Genomic DNA, 26194 nt, shown 5'->3' on the forward strand with positions numbered 1-26194 from the left:
TCTCACTGGGCATAAGCCTTATTAATTATACAACACAAGATGTGGGATTTAGCATATTAAATATTAATAGAGCACTAAGCAATGGTATACTGCAGCACAGATTTCAATCAATGAACATGAATAATTATTATTATACCCTTTATAAAGTGCTGTATTCAGTGGCATCGCAACTGCAAAAACTGGAGGTCCGGAGACGTCCCGGCAGACCCCCGGAGCTCCAGTTTCTGCTGCAAGCAGGCGGTACTGCGTCAGCTTCCGGTCCAGCCACAGACATAAACGTTCTCCATCTCAACTTATGACCCCGCTTCGAGGCAAAACCAAAAGATTCACGTTTCTCACATCATTTCATTCTCCCGGACTCTGCTGAATTATCCTGAGCCTCGGGGAAGACGAGCGCAGCCTGTGATCTGTGCGTGTGAAATAACGGTGGGCTTTCCCCTGCCCTTTTATTTCAATAAGTGCATCGGGGCGCCACGCTCGGCCGACGTCACCGCCAGAGGAGGAAGAACAGCCCACACATCCAAGCAAGGGGTCACGCTAAAGCTCAGCTCTGGAGCACCTGCTGGTGGGAATAATCGGGACAAGAGTATGGGACAGGGTGGTGGGCTTCAAAATCACCCCCCCCCCCCCCTCCCAACAGGACAAACCCACATTCTTCTGTACAACAGCATACAGCAGGGGACACTGTTGGGCTTATAGAGGTCAAACAATCAGTCCTACCGTCCTATTACTGGTTTTCAGTTTTCGAGATCACCAGAAAAGGAATTCGGCTTTCAAAACGCGCACGCTTTCCAGCAGTCCTTAAATTCTGCTGAGCTGTCCTTGGTGGTTACTGCCTGTTAAGCAGAAATGTGAACTGGCCTTGTCTTGCAGAAGACTAAGCAGACTTCAACATAGCTGGTGTGGGCTGCTCAAATGATCAGGTATGTAGTACAGAGCATAAATCTGACTGTACTCTGCCAAAGACACACTGTCCCAAGTATTAGGCTAATAATATTCTGATTACATTTTGGGAACCTTGATTCATCAAAGGAAAGCAAGAAAAACCCAAGCCACATTATAAATGCGAAAAAGCAGCTCAGCCAAGATTGGCATACCAAATCGCTTAGTAATTTACTATGCTTGGAAATCACCTTCTGAAAAGCCCCCGTCACTAATCACTGGCAAACTGCTTTCTTTCCTTCTCCCTCCAATATACCTGCAGGGCTGCAGACGGCAAACCAATGAGGAATTTTAAATATAAATCTTCACAAAGCATTTACTACAGCCCTAACACCGAACCAACCAAATCAGCAATAAAAAGACAAATTACACAGTTCCACCACCGAGCTTACAGCCTGCTGAGAATTCCTGATGAGATGACGTGCTAACTGGAAGAGACAAGGGGTCACAATTCCATCAACCTGTAAACTAGATAGGGTAGATTCACGCATGTTCTGATTTAAAAATGAAACCTGTTACCCATAAACATGAAATGCTCTGTGAACAAGGAGCAGTAGTCTGGACATACTGTACCAAGACAGAATAGCAAGCCACACATAGATGCACTTGCTGGAAGAACTAAACAACGTTCAGCTTTGTCAGACCGAAAAACAAGACAAAGATGAAGCAAAATGACGGGGGAGTGGAACATTAAGCAGTCCAGTAGGTGGTCCTGAGACCATATTTAATTTTCCATCACTACTTAGAGTCAATTTAACTTTCTGGCCATGTTGAAGCTGTGGAAGAAAAAAAAAAACTTCCAACTTCCAGCAGCGGGAGTCCTGGTGGGAGAGTGCCCCTGGTCAGATTACAGCAGTGCGTGGGACTTCTCTTTTCGGTTTCCTGTAGTTCTAGTGGAAGCAGCACTTTCAGGAATTTCTCAGCTTGGGTATTTACAGTGATGTGAAGGGGGCTCCACACGTCACTGGATCATGGGGTGCGCTTACTTTTTCCACACAAGGCTACTGAACGCTGGCTGTTTTTTTTTTGTTGAATAAATCATGACAATGTCAAATTTGTGTGTGGTATCTGTCACCTGAGGTAAGATTTATCTGCTGTTCAGACTTGATGAGGACTAGGTGAAGGTCAGATACAGTATGTCTTAGTACCTTAAACGACACAATCTTCAGAGGGCGTACTTTATTTTCCACCTCACTCTTATACTCATTGACGCGAGCTCACAGCCCTCTCTGTTGAAAAGTATAACACATACACTAAAGATATATAGATTTGTAGTCAAAATTAAAATAGTTAACCCCCCAAAAAAGAAATACACTCCTCAAGGATAAAGGTAAGCACTTTATATTATACTTCAGTTATAAACCCTTTATTAATCCTTTATAGGCACTCCATAGATAATACAAAGTATATTCATTATATTATAGACTAGTTATAAAGGTAATTATTAAGACTCAGTTTTAATAATTGTAACATCTCCAGCCAGCCATTGTAACACCAGCAGCAATATCACCCAGCAACTCACAACTGGCAGCCCACTGAAGCTCAGCAGGTGGGAGCCTGGCCAGTACCTGGATGGGAGACCTCCTGGGAAAAACTAAGGTTGCTGCTGGAAGGTGTTAGTGGGGCCAGCAGGGGGCGCTCACCCTGCGGTCCATGTGGGTCCTAATGCCCCAGTATAGTGACGGGGACACTATACCGTAAACAATCGCCGTCTTTCAGATGAGATGTAAAACCGAGGTCCTGACTCTCTGTGGTCATTAAAAATCCCAGGGTGTTTCTCGAAAAGAGTAGGGGTGTAACCCTGCTGTCCTGGCCAAATTTCTCATTGGCCCTTATCAATCATGGCCTCCTAATAATCCCCATCTCTGAACTGGCTTCATCACTCTGTTCTCCTCCCCACTGAGAGCTGGTGTGTGGTTAGCGTACTGGTGCACTATGGCTGCTGTCGCATCATCCAGGTGGGACTGCACATTGGTGGTGGTGGAGGGGAGTCCCCATTACCTGTAAAGCGCTTTGAGTGGGGTGTCCAGAAAAGCGCTATATAAGTGTAAGCAATTATTACTACTACTACTACTATCTCTGATTTTAATGCAGACAAAACAGTTCAGAGATTCCAGATTTACTTTTGTCAACAGCAGTCGGTAATGTTTAGACATGTTTGTCATTAGTCTAAGAACTGCTGGTGGTCCAGATGTTCGTTACACATCACCCATTGCAAAAGTATTAATGTCTGTTTTTACAATAAACTGCTACAAAAATTCACAGCTTCACACATCACATGACAAAAAAAACATGACGACTACTGTTTCTTGTTGCTGCTTTTTAAAGTTTAAATATTGTCTTGAATCTGAATCAAAGGACAAAAGAAGTTCCAGCAAAAAGACTTATGTTAAAGATAAGAAAGTTGCAATAATGTTTCCAAAGGTGTTTGGACAAAGTGAAAAATATTTAACTGAAATAAAAATACAGCAACACCTCCCAATTAAAGTGTCTGCTTCTAAAATTATCAAGGGAAAACCAGTCCTTGCAAAGAGAAAGCCCTCCTCTAGAAGATACATAAAACAATAAAACTCTTAAAACCGTAACTTATTAACAAACTTTACGCAGGAAACTCCAGACTGGGCAGCGACCTGAAGTCCACTCTGCTCTTCCATGAATGTAGAGCAAGACAAAACGAGAGCCGATGTGGAGTTAGACACACAATCTAAGTCACTTGCCAGCGAAAAGCACTCTGAACAAATGACCTAATTGAACTGATCCATAAAAATCCATTTATAATTATCATGAAAATTAAGATGAATTCAGAACAGCTAATTATAGAAAAAAACGCACATTTCCACCAGCAACCTCCTGAAATATTTCTCTACTTGCTCCCTTAAGCACCCAGCACAATATTCTTTTAGGCACTCAGACAGGTCTGGAAATCCATTCCAAACAACAATTGAGCTTCTAACATTACAGGCTAAGTAAGTTTTTCCTATTAATACATTTAACTACCGCATTCTTGCCCAGGACAGCGTAAAAGGCTCGAAGGTGAAGCTTGGTCACGATATACAATAAAAACTCACTGCAGTATAATGGAAAATGTTTCCGCATGTACATACTGTATAAAAACAGTTATATAAAGTCTATTTTTGAACATGAACGGTATCTCACACCGATTTACTGGCTTCAATTCTATCACCCGTGACGTAATGCAAATAGGAGGCGTTAAGAAACATGACTGAGATGTGGCTGCTGCACTTTCAGGGAGGTACTTTACCCCCGTTGCCCCAGTCCATCCAACTGGAAAAGCAGGGTTCAGCAGTGCCGGGGGGTCGTCTTTGCAACGGTCTTGCTTCCAGTCCAGGGGTGGGCTGGCACGTACTCTTCTCTAGTCCTCTTACCACCACAGAAACAGTGTGCCTGAACCGGCACCACACTGGCATGGATTACACCTTGTACCTTTTATGTGCAATTTGTTTAGTGGTTTTTCAGGAAAAAAGAAAGAATATTACATGGTGCCACATACAATAATAAAAAAAATGTGAACAATCATCATGGCGTGAGAGACATGGTACCTAAACTAGCTGTGCAAACCCAACAATAATATAAACACTGGAATAAAGGAGTAGGAAAAAAGAAACCAGACTTTTCACCCTGTACCTTCGACCTTGTATTGCAGACTTTGTGCCTCAACCACATCCGAGCCAGTTAGTCTATAGCACAGTGTGATGTTATGCGGACTTGTGTTGTCATATACTGTCATGAGCCATCTGACAGCAGGTGACAGTTGAGTTAAAGATACAAGTGCTACATAAGAGTTGGACAAAGGGGTCCAGGAAAAATGCAGATATTTTCTGTGAGTTGGGGGGGAGGGAGGGCAGCCGAGTTTTAGCTTTCCTTGGACGAGGGAGGCAGGTAAACATGGTGGAAGACAGAGATGACCAAAGGGTGCTTCTCCAGGAAGCTTTAGGAGCACCATATTCAAGAATAACGATTCAACGGTGACTGGACATTCCTGGGTACGTCATTAATCCAGACTCCACAGGAATGGACCACAGCATAAAGGAGCAGACATACGAGGGGGGGAGAAGGGGAGATGATGAAAGAAGAAGGAAGAGAACAGGAGCCATGAGCTAGGAGAAATTCCCTTCTCTACCCGCGGTGGTGGAATTCTGTCCGGGTAATCGGAGCACTATGAAAAGTACTAGACCCTCAGCATTATTCTACAAGATCTTGTCTCATTTATCCTAGAGAATTCTGCTTTCCAATACTGTAGACTCCTCAGGCTAAAACCTTCAATTCCATTTTAGTGATGCTTTGTTAGACTGGGAAAATTGGTTCCCATTTAATAGTGAATATCTGTGCTTTAGAGAGGGAGATTTAACCCTGGATACAGGGTGACAGGTTCCCTCCCTTTTGCCTGTTAAGGTGTTTTGTTGTATTTTTACATGACTGAGACAGATGTCTAGAATTCACCAGGTTATTACTCTATTATCAGGCTTTGCCAGAGAACAAAATAACACACTCTTAATGCCCAGTAATACATAACTTGAAGAGGGTGAACTAATTCTTCATTATACTCACTTGCATAGCAATCTGGTGTCGAAATCTTCATTTTTTAATACCTGCCTATTTTCTTGCAATATCAAAAAAGGGAAAAATGCCCCATTATGATCCAGCAACACACCCAAGACCTCCAACCTCTCTACCCTACCTCCGAGCCCTTCAAATGACTCAAGGTCAGTTACAAATGAGAGGAGGCCATTCAGAGATCAACCCGTTTAGCAGGCAGGAGCTAACTGATTCGAGGATCTCTTCCAGCTCTTCCTCGAAAGAAGCCCGAATTGCATACTCCCACAGATCTTTGGGTAAAACATGGCCTCCTCTTCTCTCTCATGCATTTTGCACACAGCGTCAACCTGCGTCCTCTGGTTCATGTCCAGTGTGAGGTATAGTCTATAGACTTTTCAGTTCAGTTTACGGTCATATGCACAAGTGCAATGAAATGCTTATTTGCGTGTTTGCTCCAATACAGAGACAATAAGGAAACGCCAAAAACATCAACACAGAACAGCAGCAAATAACACGCAGCTTAGAAAAACAAACACATCAGTGTGAGCCAGTGGTTGGGGTAGGGTTCAGTAATCTTGACAGCTTGTGGGAAGAAACTGTCACTGAACCTGGAAATCCTGAGGAAATTTCAATTCTTTCCATTACTGCCATTATTGCCAGCAACAAAAGAAAATATACTTATTGAACACACTTCATTAATTAAAAAACACGATGCGCGTTTCTCGGTTGACTGAGCCTGAACAACTTACTAACCACTACTCCGAGAGCAAAACTTCTACTCCGAGAACTGGGGGCTTTCTGCCCAGTTTCAAGCAGAAATAGGAGTAGTTGCAGAAATAGAGGCAAAATGCTATCAAAGAGAAATGCACACTGAAAAGAAAAAAAAAAACATGACCAAAACCCTCAGTCTCACGTCATGCTTGAAACGTTGGAATAAATGCATACGCTCTGAGAAACCCTCAGGTAGTTGGGCTCCCCGAGTAGCAGTGAGGTTTCCAGGCTTACCAATCAAAGACATATTTACCTTAGAATTTCTTAGACTTGGCTCTTTATCACTGATCTGTTAAAAGGGGACGTGACTGGCAAAGGCTGTATGAAAACTGCGGTATTTATTTGTAACTAATGGAAGCACAACACTTTTCCTCGCGAGGCAGACGGGTAGAGTGATTTAACACAAGAAGTAATAAAAGTTACAAATGAGAGGAGGCCATTAGGCCCATCAATGCTCGCTCCCTTCCTCCTAACTAATTGATCCTGGAACTTCATCTGTTCTGCCGCTGAAGAACCCCGATGAATCAGCGACAGCACTGCGGCCTTGCTGCAGTTCCACACACCCATCACTCTGCATTACAAAAAGGAGCTCCATGCCTTCTGTCCTTCCCCCCGGTTTGTAAGTGTGCTCTGTGGTCCATGTGCTGACGTTATTGATGCACCGACTGCAATGGACTCTGATTACCCTGATCAGGACAGCAAGAACTTCAAGGATTTTCCTAAAGCCTTCAAGGTTTTTGCCCATCAATTCCCCATCAGCACTGATCAAAAACAACCCCTATGAAGCTCACACAGAGCTCTAGGGGCTGCCTGTTTAAACCGTGGTGAAATTCCTCTCTGTTTCAGTGATTTAGTGTTTGATTTAGTGTTTATATACGACAGAAACGATTCCACGATACGAAAAAAAACGGCTTTTTTATAACAGGACCATCACCCCTTTCTGAAAGCCTGCTGCGAAAAAAAAAAAGTATTTTAAGATGTTCATCCACTGTGATAAAGGATTCTTCGAATTTCACAGAAAGGAATACTTTTAACCTCTTGCTTCAAGGGTAAATGTTTTGGCAGAACACTCTTGAAATTCTAGGAACACAATTACACATCCACGTTCATTAAATGAACACTGAAAAACAAGAATTCCAAGGCCCACCACAAAATGTGGAAAGACTGCGCTGTTTGCTTTCTTTAAAAGAACTGGCCAAGGAGAAAGTACTATTTCCACTATGATTAAATAGTACAATTCTACTGTTTTATAACGGTGCTTAAGAACAGCTCTGCATATTAGTAATGATTTCTCTGAGCTTTGATGGCACATTTTCACTCAATTCAAAAGCTGAGGGAAAGGGATTTTTATTTTTACATCAAACATCCTGTATTCTTTAGATTCTCTCTTTCCCTGCTGCCACCTTCAATGCCTTGGGGAATTATTGTGGAACTGACACCATTTATTTACAGGTCCACTCAATTTCCATGAAGACGTCCAGAAAAACAATGAATCTGTTAGATGCTTTTGACATAAAATCAAGCAAACTCCTTTTTCTTTTTTGCTTCAGCTTCCAGCATCCCAATTTTCTCCTGATCTCGCTTGGCCTGGCATGTTACACTATTAATTATTAATATAAATAAACAGCGGCATTTCAGGATTTCAGAAAATGTCCATGACTGCAGGGAGGTGCATGTGGCGTTCATTTGTTTTGGGTAGATTGGCACATGAACGTAGACGACAGTTCCATTTTAAAATAAATCTGTATCTCTTTGCAACAGTACGTAAACAGCACACAGTATAAAGGCCGTGAATGAAGAGCGAAACAGATTCTTGTACTTTCAGAACTACCAACGTAATCAGGCGATGATCATAGCAGCTGGGTCAAAGAGAACTAGAACCACCGAATGTTATTTTAGATATTATAAAGGGTAATTCCAGGCTGAAAAGAGAAGCAAGGAAACACAACGTTTCAGCTGTGGAGCCTTCCTTCAGGTGTGATGGGATCTGATGAAGTTAGTTACAAAGGGAAGATATGTGGAGAGGTTAGCCTTTAAAATTCTTTAGCTTCTTTGATGTTGTTGTCAGAAAGGGTAATCTGTCGTTTGAGGGAGAAAACAACAGAAAGCATTAGTTTCCTCGAAAACTGAAGTCTCCCGAGTGTTACTCTGGGTAGTGTCGGAGTCAAAGGAAAAAGTGTTCAATTTCAGACGAAATCCTTTAGGAATTGTATAACGACGACATCTGTACAGGAATAGGAGGTGGTTAGAAAGTCTGGTCTTGGAACAGATCGCTGTGAAGAGACGGAGTGAGAGAAGGGGGGGACAAGTAGCCCAGAGAGGAGGAGGAGGAGGAGGAGGAGGAATGACGAAGAGATCCGGAAAAAGATTGAGAGGAAGGCACAGTGGGTCGCAGCAGAAGTAGGCTGAAGTAGCTCAAGTGGGGAGCTGGGTCAGCAGGCGTAGGCTGCAAAGGAACAAGTAAAGGTTTATTCCAGACTGAAAAGAGAAGAAAGACAACACAACGTTTCGGCTGTGGAGCCTTCTTCGGGTGCGATTCCCGAACTGCAGCTCGTATTACTGTTGTACTAGTTCAAGAAGGTAGACACCCGAAGAAGGCTCCACAACCGAAACACTGTTTCTCTCTGCCACAACGCCTGTCCTGGCACCTATCCCAGCAAGCAACGGGCAAAAGTCACGCCAGTCCATCGCAGCGCATGGAAATCTGCCCTGTCATGTGACACCATTCAAAAAGGATCAACTAGACTGAACCGTTAAAATAAGTAAAAAAATACTAGCATTACCTACTGAAACCTTTTACACACTGGATTTCTGCACCAAAAATGACTAGTTGAAATCTCGAACTCAACCCTGTAGATCTTTCTCCTTATATGAACTGCTGGATGTCATACTGGCAATCAGCAAAGCATAAAGGTCAGTTTATTTCTTTGCCAGTTATTGACAGAAGAGACGGATACACGAGTTTTAGGACTGATGAAGACTGAAAATCCAAGTTTCCAAGCGTCTCCCTTTCCCAACTGTGACCGGGTGACCCATGACAGGACAGGACGAAGGCTAGTCCGCTCGTCAGACACACCCTTCTGCCTCGGACACCGAGCCTCGGAGAGAGATGATGAAGGAGGTCGTAGGCCTCAGTCTCCTGTCCTACCCCAGAAACCGCATCGCTCAGTGAAGGAGACGAGGAGGAACATGAGAGGTCCAATATTTTTTTCGTAAAACCGTAAAGCAATATTTGCCCACTGTCATCTTTGCAACACCAGACAAATGATGGCTTCATCTGCCAAAAACATTGTTGCGTCTCCTATTTAAATGCGTTACATTAGATGAAATATCTAGCGCTTCTTATTATAAAGTCATTACTTTCTGCTAGTCGTTTTTTTTCCAAAATGACACTATAGTGGTTTTCCTTTAATGCCTGAAGATAATTACAACTTTGTAAGTTACATCTCCCCTAGCCACATCCAGGGATAACAACTGATTTTGCTAATTATTTTTTGTGACTGCTCAGTGACTGCCAAGACTACTTGTACTTGATTTTAAATAGAACAAATGAATTTTCTTTTTTTAACTCTTTACTCCGGACTTTTATATGGAACATACTGATGTCAGATCAGGGATTTAGGCAGCAGGTCTATGAGGCACTTGAAAGAAAAAAAAAATAAAAGAAAACGTGTATTGCTTATTTCCAAAGGCTAACCAAAATGATCAAACTCATGTAATTCATTTTTAATCAGGCACACAATGCCAAAGCTTTGTCAAAACCAAATAAAACAGAGACGAGGCTCTTTATTACCATAAACTTCCAGGAGGGGGTTCTCATGGAGACTCCAAGGGATCGCTCTACGGCCATTTTGTGCGTCTCATAAAACGCATCTTTTTACTACCTTGCTGACTTGGAGAGCTCCCTCAACAAAAGCAAGCTCAGTGACTTTTTCCGCACGTGTTATCAGCCCGTCTCAGAGAGGCAATTCCGAAACGGAGCATCTTCTTTAAAAGCGCAGAGGGCCGAGAGTTTATGAGAGAAGAGAGCGCGTCGGAGGCAAACCTGGCCTTGCTGTGTGCGCTGGGAGCTCCTGGAAGATCGTTTAAGCGTCCCTCTCCCGCCAATACTAAACCGTAAAACGAGCCAGGTGTGAAAACGCACGGTTTCGTTGAAGCACAGCAATCTCTTTAAAAGCTATTAACTGCAGGGCCTAAAGCCCAGTACACAACGGACCCCAGTTTTTACACTGAAATTCCTGACTGACCGAAAACTGATCAAATTCCTGTTTTGTTGTGAAACTAGCGTATTGCTTCACTCAAGAGAAATGAAATACCAGTAGTAAGAAAATACAATATACTGTTTGAACTCTCTTGCTATGTCAGGAAGACAATGCAAGGGCAATAAAGATACATTCTCTGGGGCCCAGATGATGAAGGAACTCTTCCAAAAGCATGTTAAGGTCTGTGGTCACGGGTTCAAGCTGGGGTTATGTCACTAACTGGCTGTGATTGCCCAAGCAGCAGCGCACTACTGGGTGAGTGGGATTAATTGCCCTGGGCTCTCTCAGCAACACAGCGCCCCCTCTGGCCACCAGAAGCCTTGCAGGCCTGGGGCGCTGTCAGCTCCAACCAGCCCTGAAGCTTCGGTTCAGCTTCGTGGTACCCGTGACGTATTAAGGAACGCACAGCATGAAGGAGGGATACATTTCAGACTTAATGAATGCAGCACAAGCTTTTGATCACCGAAACTTCCTCGTTCTTCCCTGGAGCGAGGTCGTGGGCTCCTTGGCTACGTAACGAGATGTAAAAAAACACTCAACTGGCAAATAACAAAATTAGATGGATACATCGGTAATAATTAGCCATTATAGATTCCTTAATGAAAGGGATAAAGCCACATCATCTTACCACCTCCACTTTTTTCTTTGGGAACAACAGGGACTAGAGCCCCTAAATGTTTCCATGTGCCAGTAATTCCAGCCTGGGCAAAACTGTATTCAGTGTGTTCAGAACAAAATCAGTTCAGACAGTACCTACAGTTCAAATAAAGTCATAATAAGGTACGATCGCATGCTGTAATGGTTTGAGAAAATTAGGAAATCTGAAGGTAGGAAGTGACCTGAACAACGGCTGTCCGACACGGCAAAGTGAAAATGGAGAGCAGGAGGTACCTGTGACTGAGGGTACTGCACTCCACCCATGGCGGCCTGGCTCCTCCCTGGCATTCCCATGGGGTAGCGGTGTGCCGTGGGCGACCCGTACGGCTGCCCAGGGTAGGTGCCGCTCTGCTGCGGCGGCTGCTGCTGCTGCTGCTGCTGTGGCTGCTGGGAGTACGGGTTACTGCCCACCCCGTACAGCTGGGACCTCTTCATCGCCATGGAGTCCACTGCGCCGGCCTGCGGGACAAACAGCAAGCCCGTTACAGACGCTGCCCCGTGGGAACACACAGAAACCTCCGCGCTTTCGGCACCGCCACGGGGTTATCGTCTTTCGGCGGAAACCGCGCGGAGAGGCCGGCGTTTCCTCGCGAGTGGAAAGCCCCGCCCTGGACGATTTTAAATCCGTTTGACCGGCTGTTTCAGACAAGGGGGTGAGAAGCAAATGACGAAAACGCCCTCAGTCAGTGGCCAAGTCACGAGCACCTGGACTCAGCTGCAGGAGGAAAATATTAACATTTAACACTGAACCTATCAACCCCGGATATTAAGGAGAACTGACTTGTTTAAGTGGCGAGTGGCAGGAATAAATGGTACAAGTAACTTCTTACTGGGAGCCAACGAATGTCAACTTGCTCTTCTGACCGAAGGTATGAAACATACTCGGTGAGGCACAGACTCTTCCATGCTGCGTTAACCGAGACCCCTCTACCCTCCTTCATTCCCCCTGTCTAAGAGACCTGGACAATCAACTGCTGCTACGTCACTGTTGTGCTTGTTCAACCAAGAAGAGGTGGGACTGATGAGCGTGACATGAGGAGGGTGGATTTCTTCTCTCCCTGCCCACCAAGAAGGAACTGCCCTCGAACACACACAGAGGTTACAAACGGCAGGAAGCCAGTCAGCCCATTCAGGTTGCTTGGTAGTTATTAGCTAAATGATCTAAGGGACTCATCCAGCTGCTTCTTGAAACAAGCAGTGAGGCTTTAGTAACATGGCTGTGTAGCTTGTCCCATACTCCCACAACCCTGTGACATAGCACTCCGTCTGTGGCCAGTCGCCCACTGTGGCTGCAACCAGTAACCTTAATTTTGTGATTTTTGTGAGCTCGCAGAAAATATATTTCATTGCCAGCAACTACTGCTGCACGCTGTATTGTTGTGCATTTCATAAATAAACTTTGATTTGATTGGATTTGATTGGATTTTGACCTGTTCCAGATTTTCACTTGGCTCTCCTTCACTTTCAGCTTCTGAAAGCCCCCCCTGCAACTTCTGCTGGGCAAAGAAACCTGCAAATCGTGTTATGCAACTCTTTCACGGAACAGGAGAGGACCAACGCCAGACCGGAAAGTATGTATTCACTCTTCGTTTAGAACAATTTCCAGCATTTTCGGCGTTCTGTGGTAAGCTTCCCCGCGTGTAATGCGAGGAGGTATCCTCGTAATGTTGACACACACGTGCAATTCATAGACACGCTGAATCTGTCTCGCTGATCATGATAGGGTGTTTTGTGTACAGAAATGTGCAAAGAGTACAATTCCTACAGCAGGGAATACAGATCCACAAGAGGGTCAGGTTTCCTGTCCTCACACAGCATATTCCCAGGCCACCTCCCTGAACAGGGGGCTCAGTCCTGTTCAAAAAGACTCCCCGTCTATGGACTTCCACTGCCGGCTGGGGGGCACTGCCCATCTTCATGCTGGAAAGGTTTAAGGAGCTGAGCAGGGAAATCAGTTCCCTACAGCCTCCTTCCCACAGTAAACAGGATTTACTGCATAAACCTTCGGGGAGGAACAAGTGGTTTAACCCTCCTCCTCTCCCTCCGATTGGACACAGCTCAAGTCCGCTAACTAGTGGTGTAAAATACAGTCAAACTTGTTGTCCGATGTAAATTCCTGCTTCACCACAGGATACCATCTACTCTGCACAAATTCCAAAATCCGCCAGGATTTATGATTTCTAACCAAGGCAAAAATAGCCCGGGCAAGCTTCTTCAACGCCACTCCTTTGACGTGAGTAGGAGACTTTTAGACGCCCCCCTGCTCACAGTATTCTTGTTCCGAGCACAGGAGAAACTGCTCCATTCAGTGTTAAACGAATGATTTCTTGAATCCGTGCTGAGCCTCTTCTCACGTAATCGTGATTCCGTGCAAAACACCACAAAGCCAAGGCTTTGCGAACGGGAAAGCTTTAATTAAAATATCTTCTTGGGGGTCTCTGTGCTCCCCTCCCATTAGAAGAAAAATATAAAAGAAACAGCTACTGTAGGATTAGTCAAATGCCATGTCATTAGACTTTAACAAGTTGCTTTCAAATAATTTGTCGGTACTGAAAGAATCTGAGGTAACACATTAATTAATTCTTTGATTGCTTTGAAGCATCCTGCTATTCACAGCAATAAGCCTCTCACACACTACAGTATTATAACTGTGTGCAAAACTGAAATGTGATGATGTATTTTACTGGTCCTCTGTGCTGAGTTTTGTTCCAGCTGGATCCCTGACTTCAGGAAACAAAGCAGACTCTCCTCAACTGATGAATTTGCTCACTTATTCCTGACTACACAGCTCTTAACAGTTGATCAGTCTGAGGAAGAACAGACACGCTTGGGAACCTGTATCACAAAACTCAGTTTTTCCTTAGTCTTCAGGGAAGCTGCCTACATTTCAGCAGGCGCACCTGGATGAGGGCAGCCCTGAAACTCCAGCCACGTTCAGCTGCTTATTAAAAAAAAGGACTCAAAAACAGAAATCCAAAATAAATCGGACCGCTGTTTAAGAGCTCTGCTGGAGTGAAACCCAGAAGACACAAGAGTTACACAGGATCAGGACCGAGAGCCACTGGTGTATCTCAAAGATCAGTTTTGAAAGTGGCCATAAATATTAGGCCACTCGGAACACTCTCCGAAGAAAGAAATACATTATACGATACAACGTACAAAAAAATCATTGCATGAAAGAAAAATGTAACAGGGGCATCACCCATTTCTAGAATTAACAGGGATATGGAAAGATATTTACTGCCTGGGACATCTTACTACCGGGCTGGCTGGTTATTCAGCTACTAGATAAGTCTGGAAGGAGAAAAGATGTAGAGGAATGAAAGGCAATGACAACACCACAGCTCATAGCTCACAGCTCACCCTTCACAGTGGCGTGCACTCTGGGATGGAAATTTCCATAAAACTCAAATGTTCAAAGTTTTACAACAAGGTGTGCAGCCCATTACTAAAAGAATACAGAAAAACGGAAGCTCTACACAAACAAAAACCTCAGAAACTCGAAGAGTAGAGACTGAGATCGAAGGCTAGTTATTTCCTAATCAGAATTCAACTCATGCCGTGTTTCAAATCCATGTCAAAACTTTCCATGTCAAACGAGCCAAATTAAGAAGTTTTTGTTTTGTTGTACAGGCCAGGGAAGAGCCTCAGCTCCTAAACTTCTGTTCAGACAAGGAAACCGTCAATAGCTCTCTTAAAATGTCTACAAAACCTCAGCAAAAGAGTAATGGAAAAGGGTCTATGAACCCAAGGAAGAAGGTTTGACGTTTGCAGTTCCAACTGGACACATTATGTCATAAGAACACCAGACGAGAGACTGTCGGACAGCTGGGAGGGGCTGACAGTGCTGTAAAGTGGCAACGTGACAAGACTGACACCATTTTAATAATCCACAGGTTAAACTAGATGTAAAGATAGATTTTGTACAAATCGGACTCTGGCCTGGGGCCATTGCTCCTGACCTGGCTTGAGGGAATTTTAAACAGGCACCTGTTGGACGTGACACCTCAGAAACAGCTGAAAGGTGAGATAACATCTTCAGGAGTAACCAAGGGGCCATAAGCGGACTGTTTAACCCCGATTCATAGCAATAACATGGCTGGAATCTGACTATAAACCCTCTGTAACACAGCTGGAGTTCAGAACAGTCGAAGATACACCGTATATGCGTCTCCTTCACGGTTCACTGGAAGCGGCCGTTTTTGTTACCATTAAACTCGTCTTACACCTTCACTGGACTGTGCCGTGACTCCTTGCATCCCCATAATTTGCAGAGAAATGAAGTGAATTTCTTCAATGTCATTTGGCAGCCCAAGGAAGGCAATACAGGGGTGAAATGCTGTATTTGTCAATGAATAACTGTAAACATACATTCAGGCTCCACCACAAACTGTACGCAACAGGAACTTTTAAAAAACGAGACCTCAATTTTATGTGTTTGCCTCCAGTCTCCTGAACGCTGGTGAAATCAAGTGAGACCAGTTAACAGGAGCAAGAAACAAATATTGCAACATTTGCAAAAACGTGTACAAACACTTAGACGCTGAACATCTAGGACTGCCGACAAGAGAGTTTTGTGTAAAGTTTGCAATGGGACTCCGGGATAGGCATATTCTCTTCAACATTTCATTTTCTTATCCAGGTCCTTTCACACCTGGATAAGAAAGGAACATATGTGAGAATGCTGTTTGTTGACTACAGCTCAGCATTCAACACCATAGTGCCCTCAAAGCTCGTCATCAAGCTCCGGGGCCTGGGACTGAACACCTCCCTCTGTAATTGGATCCTGGACTTCTTGACTGAACGTCCGCAGGTGGTGAAGGTGGGCACCAACATATCCTCTACCCTGACTCTAAACACTGGAGCCCCCCAAGGCTGCGTGCTTAGTCCTGTCCTCTACTCCTTATTCACCCATGACTCTGTCACCAGGCATAACTCAAACTCCATCATCAAGTTTGCGGACGATACAACAGTCATTGGCCTGATCACAGATGGTGAGGAGTCTGCATACAGGGAGGAGGTTGAAACCCTGGCAGTGTGGTGCGAGGAGAACAACCTCTCTCTGAACATCAGTAAGACTAAGGAGATGATTGTGGACTATAGGAAACATCAAGGAGGAGACCACACACCTATTCACATCAATGGGACTGCAGTGGAGAGGGTCAGCAGCTTTAAGTTCCTGGGAGTTAACATCTCAGAGGATTTAACCTGGACCCACCACACCAACACCGTGGTCAAGACAGCACGGCAGCGCCTGTTCTTTCTCCGCAGGCTAAAGAGGTTCGGCATGCCGTCACATATCCAGGCCAACTTCTACAGGTCCACTATTGAGAGCATCCTGACTGGTTGCATCACTGCCTGGTATGGGAGCTGCTCCGCCCCGGATCGCAAAGTATTGCAGAGGGTGGTGAAGTCAGCGCAGCTCATCACCAGCTGTGAGCTACCAAGCATCCAGGAGATCTACTCAGCTAGATGTCTGAAGAAGGCCAGGTGCATTCTCAAGGACCCCAGTCATCCCAGTCACAAACTGTTTTCCCTCCTACCATCCGGTAAACGGTACCAAAGCATTCGGTCCAAGTCCAACAGACTACAGAACAGCTTCTACCTCCAGGCAATAAGACTGCTAAATAGCCAAGATGCAGCTCCTTCAGCAAATCACCTGTAATGGCTACATGGACCCAATTCTCACTATATCCAGCATAACTGCACTACATGTATATATTGCATACACCACGGACACATAACAGCTCTACTCACATTGAGTTTTATTCCATTTCAAAAATGTAACCTCAATTTTGTGATTTTTGTGTTTCTGTGATTCTTGTGATTCTTGTGAGCTTGCAGAAAAAGACATTTCATTGCCAGCAACTACTGCTGCACGCTGTATTGTTGTGCATTTGATAAATAAACGATGATTTGATTTGATTGCTTGAAAGTGAGTGGTTTTATATGAATCGATCTTTTAATGGGGATCCACCTTTTCCTAGTTGTACTTCAGAAGAATTTTCAGTTGTGGTTTGGGCCGCTGATATATATATATATTCCCATGTTCATTGCGAGATTAGGCCAAGAAACAAAAAACATCCATTCTGGTATTAACCTGCACCCCTGTTTCTGAATGACATGCACACACAAACAGCATGGAGAAATGTAGTGATTTCCCATCTTTCCATCGGCTTTGCTACAGAAGTACATTTAGTGTGAGATCCCTGGCTGCAAGACGGTTCATGAATTAAAAAATACAGGGCAGTGTGCCACCGCAATATAGGCCACAGTTCGCATCACTCGGTTTTCCAGCCTCCTCGAGTGCGTGCACTTTGCCAGAATGCCGAGTGCAATTCAAGCAAATCATTTCAGCTCTCTGCCAAGTTTTCAAACCAATTGCAACACTTAAAAGAAATTGTGAAGAATCAAACACTTGGGCCACACAGAGAGAGAAGGGGAGAGAGAGAGAGAGAGAGTGCGCAGTACTGTGCTGATGTTGTTCCAATTTTCAGTGCCTTGGCTGAACAGGCACTGAAACGCCACCATTTGAAACGATTAGCCCCGAAAGCTGAAAACACTGTGTTAATTAAGTTCCCGCCAAAAACACAACAGGTTTCATTAACGTGAGGACTGTAAAAAATTCCTTTGCTCCGTTTTTTTAGTGCACGTACTGTACTACTCTGCAGCTACAAGGACACTGTAATGCCTACGGAAGCGAACGATGAAGGCAGACAAGGTGAAAGGACAGGAAAAGGTGAACTTGTCCCTCTGCGAATCCTTCTCATCTGTTAACGTATTCATGCCTTCAAGAAAGGGAACTTAAAACAGGGATTTAAAACAAGACACGCAATGACAGTGGCTAATCAAATGACAAATACTCTCACGGAGTCCCGGCAGCCGCATCGCCTCGGCGTGTCGGTCGTTTTGACGAATGGCTCTTTAAGCCCCACAGATAGCGCCCGTCCTTTGAGATGCAGCCGTCTCACATCAGAACCCCACACACACACACACACTAGCTCCACTACTTCAAAGGCCCGCGCGCAAGTGTATCAGTCCAGCACAGGGGTGGCCACCAGCAAGAATCGTGACCCCTCCTGTTTCCGTCTCTTAATTAGCCCTGCACATATTTCACAGCCTGCACGTTACACAGAAACCCGCCACACTGCCAACAACGGATGTCAGGCAGAAACAATCCAGACTTTTCACAGTACCAAGCACATCCTTCTCTGAGTTTCCTGAAATCACTCATAAATAAAGCTCTATTATTAGTACAATACACACAAACATCCGTTTCCTGTACGCTGAGGTGTCAAACACTGGGTTTTCATCTGCCGCGCTTCCTCGCAGCGTACGCAGCGAAACACGCAACACATGAACCAAAGCTTCTCTCTTCCTCAAGGAAGGCGCTTGCTTAAGCATTTCTTCCCTGTCAGGAGCTGCAGAACAAGCAGAGGTCAACTCCACACCGAAAACGAGAAAGGAAGGATCAGACATTGCTTTAGCAGATGAGAAGAAGGACCGACGACAGAACTGCTCATTTCTCTCTCTACTTTTTTTTTAGCGGGGCATTCATGTCTTCGTGTCCTTTGCAGGCAACACGCGCTGACGCAGCTTCCCAATTTAGGACATTTTCTAGATGTCCACACTTTCTGCTCACTTCGAAACAGAAATATTCATTCTGCTAGTGCCTTGGCCAACCCCACCGGCAAAAATGACGCCACATTAATTATGACTGCAAGACGCTGCCCTCCCTTGGTGCAATACACTCCGTTATTCTGTAGTGTGGAAATCATGCGAGCACAACAAGCATCCATTCCTCCTAAAGTGAACTTCTGTCATAAATGCCGTACGTACTGTATTTATGACAGAAACAATAGCTTCGTCCCAACCATCCAGAACTTCACAACCGTGATTTTAAGTGGATAAAAAAAACTGGCATTCAAACAGGAAGATTAAAGGCAAGTAAACCTCAAGCAAAAGACTCTTGAGAGAGCTCAGCATTCCCAGGGTAACTGTGAGGATGGATGTAACAGGAAATTAAATCGTGCAGGACTGTAAGTGTGCTACGTCAAAGGACTGTGTGGGCAGGACACTTGTTTGGCGCCTGAAAAATGTCGGAGATCAGTGAAATTGTCGAGCGCAAACTTCAGTCTTTTAATTAATTTAACATATTCCAATGGCCTAGGCAAAACAGAAAGACCTGTGTTTTGCTTTAAAATGTCATCTTCATTAATTCTTGTGGTCGGTGTTCCCCGATCACGCCGTATAAAATGATTTTCGGCACTGCGGTGGATGTTCCAATGAAACATTCCTTCCTTTAAATACACTGTCACAACAGCAGCACGGCGGGTGTATTTTGCTTGAAAGAGTCTGTGTGCCAATGTACTCTCCCCCCAAGTCTCCCTGCCATTTTATGCACCATTTCTACAAAATGCATATTCGGAGCTTTTGAGCAGCCTGGATTTGAACATTATAGGGAGTGACTGCTGTATGTTTAGACCCTGTACCTGTTACTCTGTTTCAGACAGACTGCCGATGTGGTATGCTTCCAGAGTCTTCTGGGACTACCTGCACGGGGCCCGTGTACACGCTGCAGGTGTTTAGTTCACAGACAGCGCCCTTTACACTACAACATAAACATTTACATCACCTGGCACAGTGTGCCTTACTGTCTCCAACACATCTGCATGTGGCCAGCCTGATAAAGACTGTCAAGCAACAAGTAAAGCTTTATCCCAGGCTGAAAAGAAGGCTCCACAGCCGAAACGTTGTGTTTCCTTTCAGCACGGAGTAAAGCTTTACTCGTTCCTACGCACGCTGACACAGCTACCTACCTGTAAGACTGTCAAGTGCTCACTGTGTAAGGAGATTCTCTCCTTAAAGGGCTGGGTCAGTCCAAGACTAGCAGAGAAAGACACCAGAAGAAGGTTTTAAACCTGTCCCAACGTGTCACCTGTTTTGGGAGATTCTTCTAAAGTGACGGAGACTCCTCACTGTAACCCGCCTTTGTTTTTTTAAGATAACTAGACTCTTCCACGGCCACTGAAGAAGAAGGAGAAGGTGACACAGCTGAGGTCGAGGCCAAGCGGAGAACCGCTGACATTCACGCCCACCTGATCTGTCCCGGGCTCTCCCGGCAGGGGGCATTAAGCCAGAGGGCGGCAGGGCGGGAGCTTGGCAAGCAGAAAACCAAGCCACCCAGGAACAGCCAGCGCCTTTTCGTTTCAAACCTAGATCTCACAGAGGAAAAGAGTCTCCTCCTTCCCGGTTAAGGGCCAGGATGCACACAGGGCAAGGAAAGAGCAACTGGGAAAGGGGGGCTTTTACATCTTTACCACGTGAAAGCTTTCTTCATCGTGAAAGATGAATCCTGCTAACACGATCACAATACTGCAGCCCCCAATCCTATTATTATCAAATACAAGATGTATTATCCTATTGAGAGTAATTACAGCAAAGAAACTCCAGCCCATCGGCCTGGACTCAATTTGCTACCAGCAGGTGAAAAAAAAACTCCAAAAAGTTTAAAAACAACAGAAAGCACCCTTTACTTTTTTTTTATTTTCTCTCAAGTAAAACGGACATTTGTCGAAACTGCTGAAGCCTAATATGGGCCAGAAACATCTCCCGTTATGTGGTAAGACAAATAAATTATTTTGTACCTGTCATTTTGTTCTACTACAAAGCATAATAGAAAAGCACAAATTATCACTTGGGTTTCTTTTATCTCCAACAATGTTCAAGCCCATATAACATTTTATCTATAGAAAATTATTCCTAATGCAGAGCGACTCAAACATTGTTGATTCATACAGTTCTAGGGGATCTTAATAGAATCCAAACCAAAAAAAAACTAGTTTCAGAAATAATGTCAATGTCAGCATTCAAAATGCACTGTATTTAAGACTATGGTTAAAATAAAAATAAGAGGGAAACTACTTTGAATACAACAAAGCTAGAGGCTTTAGTAATTAATGCTGAAGATCTGTATTTCCACATTAATGTGCAAATTCTTTCCTCCTGCTGACTCAGATTAGAAAATTAATTTCATGGATGCAAAGACAATACATCCGCCATCCAGTGTGAAAAAAATATTCTCCTAATTCCAAATTTACTTCAAACTATTTCTTATCGCTGTCCAGTATACAGAAATACCCAGGTTGCAAATTTTGTGAGCAGTCAGAAATTTCGATTTGTGCCTTATCCACCAAAAACAGTTTCCAGGTGGTTTAAGAACATTTTCCACATAGTTAGTAACCATTTGGCTCTGTGTTCATCCAGACTCAAACTCAGGTAAGAGTTGTAAGAGTGACCTTCAATTGAGAGAAATTCATGTGTAAATTCAGGATTACACCTTTGCTGAGATGCCTGTGAGCAGGAAACGTATAATACCGATTTGCTAGTCTGTAATCCTAGCAGCAGTCAGACCACTGAAACAGCTGTACAAAGTTACTGATTTTTTCATAAGGATCATTTCGGGTTATGTTTTACAGTGAACAGCTTTAGTATTACATTTTATACTACACACCGACACTAAGCACTGATTTTCATTTCAGCAAAGGTCCAGTCCTGGATTTGCACAACAGCTCTTTTGGTTAAAGGGCAGTTTGAAAACCTTACTCTGCCAGCCATATGGTCCCTCTGTACACCAAGCCCCCCTGTCTTCACTAGGCAACACCAGAGCAGGGTCTGCTCCAAGGACAGCCAACAACATGGTGTCACAAGAGCTCTCACAACCAAAAAGATGTTGAATGTCTAAGCCCCATGGTCAGTGTTGATCCTATATTGTTGTGTAAATTGCCTGTTCACAAGGCTTTTTTAGATGCCAAACAAAAGTGCAGGGGCATGTCGAAGGACAGAAATAGCATGTTTCTCGCCCAGCTCACTTGACGTATTTGCCTTAGCCTCATACCGTCATTGAGATTACTATAAAAAAAAACATATACACATGTGCAAATCTAGGACTTGACAAAACAATATAGCGCCATCTGCTCACTTTCGCTTGAATTACTCAACCGTTTCAAGATCCAGATCCCACTGACAGCACGAACCTCAAACGGTGTCCGCCACGGTCCCCTGTGTTCACCCTTGCGGAGCGCAGGGCTCAGGTCACCAACGGGACCGCGCACGGCCCCACCACTGACGGAGTCAAAGCCAGGACCCCGCCGAGCCCCTCGTGAAGCTCGCCGCACGACCCTCCCGCGCGCTGCACCACAGTCGACACACCCGGTCGCTTTCACAGCCCAGACCACTGGAGTTTCTTACAAAGCCAGCGAAGCATGACAGCTCGCGAAGAATGGGGGGGGAAAACCACGGAAAACGGCCTGGAATGCGACAGCTCGTCACGTTACGCCTTCGATGGTATGGATACCAGCGGTCCTCCACACGTACAGTGGCAATGAACTAATCAGGTTAAGCGCTGGGAATATTTTACTGAGGTGCGGACAAACCTCCGCCATCTGTTCGTATTGCACATCCCTTCATACTCCCAGAGCTCATGTGGGAAGGGCGGCCTTAGAGAGTTGAGGAATTTGCCCTCATGCCTCCTCTCCACAGCAACAGAGGCCAAGAGAAAGAGCCAGCGGAGGCCCATGCCGCGCTGCAGGCAGACCGGCACGCCGGGTCTACGGTACGAGAACTCGGGCGACGTCCCAGAATGACCGAACGTACCACCGCGGAGGGGAAGACACACGATTTTAAGGGGAGCAACAGTCAGGGTTCTGGACTTGTACCCGGATGACCGGGGGTCCAAATCGCAGGTGAGACGCTGGAGTCGCATCCCTGAGGGAGTCGCACAGGTGGAGTGGCCAGCTGTAGAAATGCCACCCAGCACAACTAGTTAAGAGTGGCCAGCTAGTGATGCAAGGTTGCGGGTTTAGTCCCTGTAGAGGCCAGCTGTTCTGCACTTCAGTTTCCAAAACCACGTTGTAATTGATCCTTCCACTGATATAGGGCTTTCCTGGACACTCCACTCAAAGCGTTGTAGAGGTAAAGGGAATCTTACTACCACCACCAGTGTGCAGCCCCACCTGGATGATGTGACGACAGCCATAGTGCACCAGTACACTCCCCACACACCAGCTCTCAGTGGGGAGGAGAGCAGAGTGAGGAAGCCAGTTCATAGATGGGAATTATTTGGAGGCCATGACTGGTAAAGGCCAGGGGGGAAATTTGGCCAGGACTCCAGAGAAACACCCTGGGATTTTTAACAACCACTGAGAGACAGGACCTCTTGTGTCATCACCTTTTTATGGTATAGTGTTCCTGTCATTATACTGGTACATTAGGACCCACACAGACCGCGGGGTGAGCGCCCCCTACTGGTCCCACTAACACCTCTTGTTTTCCACTAAACGGATAAGATGGACTGGGGCTTCTGTAACCATTCTTGTGTGTACATCCTATTTAAAACAAAACATCCTACAATGTAAAAACAAGCAGTCCTCCTACAGAGTACAGCATTATTTCTGCTAATCAGCTGAAATACTGTTCTTGATTTCAAGCTAATTTTTTTTTAATGATAAGACAATGCGTATCAGGGCCAGACATCCCTCCTAAACTTCATCTGTGGGCAGCAACTAAACTCCAGGACAGGACTGCACCTTCGAATCTGATTTTCCAGAACATGGAACCGTTAGCTAAATTAAAAACATTAACTTTCTGGACTGCTGCCAGACTCAAGACCTACATTTCATAATACTGATGGATGTGCGGTCTTCTCTTTTTCTAAATACTGTATTAATGTGTGCACAACAGGCAATCCTTACAAGGATTTGTAAGTATAGGTACTTCTAGGACATGACATAAAAAGTGGCCAACAAGCAGAATCATGAAGAAACTAGAGGCAACAAAGTTGTTTAGTTTTGCTGGGAAGCGCAGCACACAAAAGGAATACATTTCAAACTTCCATCAGTGGCAGGGGTCTAAGAAGTCCAACTTGTGATCCATCTGTTTTTCTAATGACCGTATTCAAGTGAATGAAGAATGTACCACTTGAGAAAAGACACCCGTTCAGAAACTTTGGCCCGTTCACTTGGCAGGAGAAAAGGAGAGTGTCTGCAGGCTGATTTAAATGCTCTGACACTATCAGACCCCCATTGCGATGAGAGAAACAGCACTAGGGGAGCCAAGCCATTAGGTAATTCCCCTACTAAATGTTGATTTATGCTTTATTTTTATTCGAACCTGTAATTCTCCGGAGAAGAAATGCATGACTAAGCACACAGAAGTCAGTTTTGACGACACTGCCCGGCATGTCTGCCAAAGGGATTTCTTGCGGAATTTGGCTAACTCATTAAAATTAGCATCTAAAATGGGCCTTTCTGAAGGCTTACATAATAACAACTGAACCGCTAAGTGTATTTATATATTAACAGAAATTAAATACTACAAAACACTCGCAAACAACAGGAATACATTAACAAGACACTACAGTAAAATGGTCCTTTGGGTAAAATTCATGGGCACATTTTAGTTTTCAGCTGTCCATCGGCATTTCTGCTGATGCAGTGTAAGACAGCTATTTCCCAATGCCCGCTAGAACTAAAACTTCCTATATGAAAGAGACTAAGTTTACTGAATATACAACAATATGAAAACACAAAACAACCACTAGCAAAGAGGATCATGTATTTTATTAATATTTAAACCATCTCATTTATACCTTCAGCTACTCAATATTTTAGCTTAAGGCCAAAGCACTTTGTCACACAGCATCAAAAACCCACAGACAACCCGACCTTCTGTCTTTCAGTGTATATTAGATATTCATTAAACAATCTCAACAAAATGGATTTAATTATTGGACTGTATGCTGATGATTTGTTTACTCAGCAGGAAACCTACAGTTAATTAAAAGAATTGATTTTCATTTTATTTCGGGCGAGATATTTAACAGCATATCGTTGTCATCTCGATTCAGAAGACCTAAGTTCATGTTTTCAGAGTTTTTATAACTACAAATATGCAAGTGAGAGTTTTTCTTATTTTGAAAAAAACTAACAGTGAATGTGCACAAAACTAGATCAAGAGTGTGACAGAAACAATTTGACAGGCTTTGTGGGTTACCTTTAAATCAACAACTTCTACCTAGAGAAACGGTTTGACCACTGACACAAGTGCTGTGTATGCAGAGTGGGGATCATTTGGGATGAAAACACCAACAGCCTCTAGCTCTCCGAATGCACACTGTAGTGAGGTTCTTAGCAAGGCAAGAGAGACCATCTTAATGGCTCAGGGTGGACACATCCAGGTTTATGTCAAGCTGAAAGATAGGCGAGAAGAAACTGATGATGTTGAAGAGGTGCCACTGACAGAATCTTCCTGGTTTCTTTTCACTTGTGGCATTGCAACAAAAAAAAGGAAAATAAAAACAGTAACAGGGCCACACGGATGTTATTACATGTATTTAACTGTGTCGCGCACACAGAAAAAGAGAGCAATTGGAATTTTGTGAAAGTTTGTGCTTTTTATTCAGAACTCACAAGACTTACAAAATGACTCATCTTGGGTGACATCCTGGTCTCTGGCTTAAAGTCCACGCAGTAGTGGTTCAACAAATTGGACCACTACTGCACTGGACTATAGTAATATCCAGCCCCAGCAAGTTAGAGGGGAATTTTGTGAGCTCAGTCTTGGCTGTAAAGGGTGTCACAGTGGTCAGCATTGCTGCCTGGGGTGCTGTCTGTGTGGAGTTTGCATGTTCTCCCCATGTTCATGTGGGTTTCCTCCAGATGCTCTGGTTTCCTACCACAGTCCAAAGACATACTGGTAGCTTAATCGCCTTCTGGCAAAGTTGCTGAAAGCTGCGAGACTTTTACACAGTGCATTAATGACAGGTGAAATGAAGAGCTTGTGTATTTATGTTGTGCATGGCTAAAAAAGCGAAAAAGGGTGATGGTGATCACGGAGGAGAAGCTCCGTGAATCGATGCCTGTCCGTTAGAACCCGGTGTTGTTGAATATGTCAGCGGCATATTCACAAGCGTAACATGATCATTTAACATGATCTAATAGTAACGT

The 26194-nt window shown here is 44.4% G+C and overlaps 1 protein-coding gene across 5 annotated transcripts in view; it reads right to left on the reverse strand.

The window, feature by feature from the left end:
* Nucleotides 1–26194, reverse strand: part of arid1b (AT-rich interaction domain 1B) — a 238150-nt gene that overhangs the window by 189608 nt on the left and 22348 nt on the right. For all 5 annotated transcript variants that reach the window (XM_088626617.1, XM_088626616.1, XM_088626619.1 and 2 more), the window contains exon 2: nucleotides 11424–11648. In XM_088626617.1, coding sequence (XP_088482743.1) covers nucleotides 11424–11648 — 225 coding nt within the window. The remainder of the gene's footprint in view (nucleotides 1–11423; nucleotides 11649–26194) is intronic.

This window comes from Lepisosteus platostomus, chromosome 3 (assembly GCF_059453375.1).
Source record: "Lepisosteus platostomus isolate fLepPlt1 chromosome 3, fLepPlt1.hap1, whole genome shotgun sequence".
In the NCBI taxonomy this organism is placed as follows: domain Eukaryota; kingdom Metazoa; phylum Chordata; class Actinopteri; order Semionotiformes; family Lepisosteidae; genus Lepisosteus; species Lepisosteus platostomus.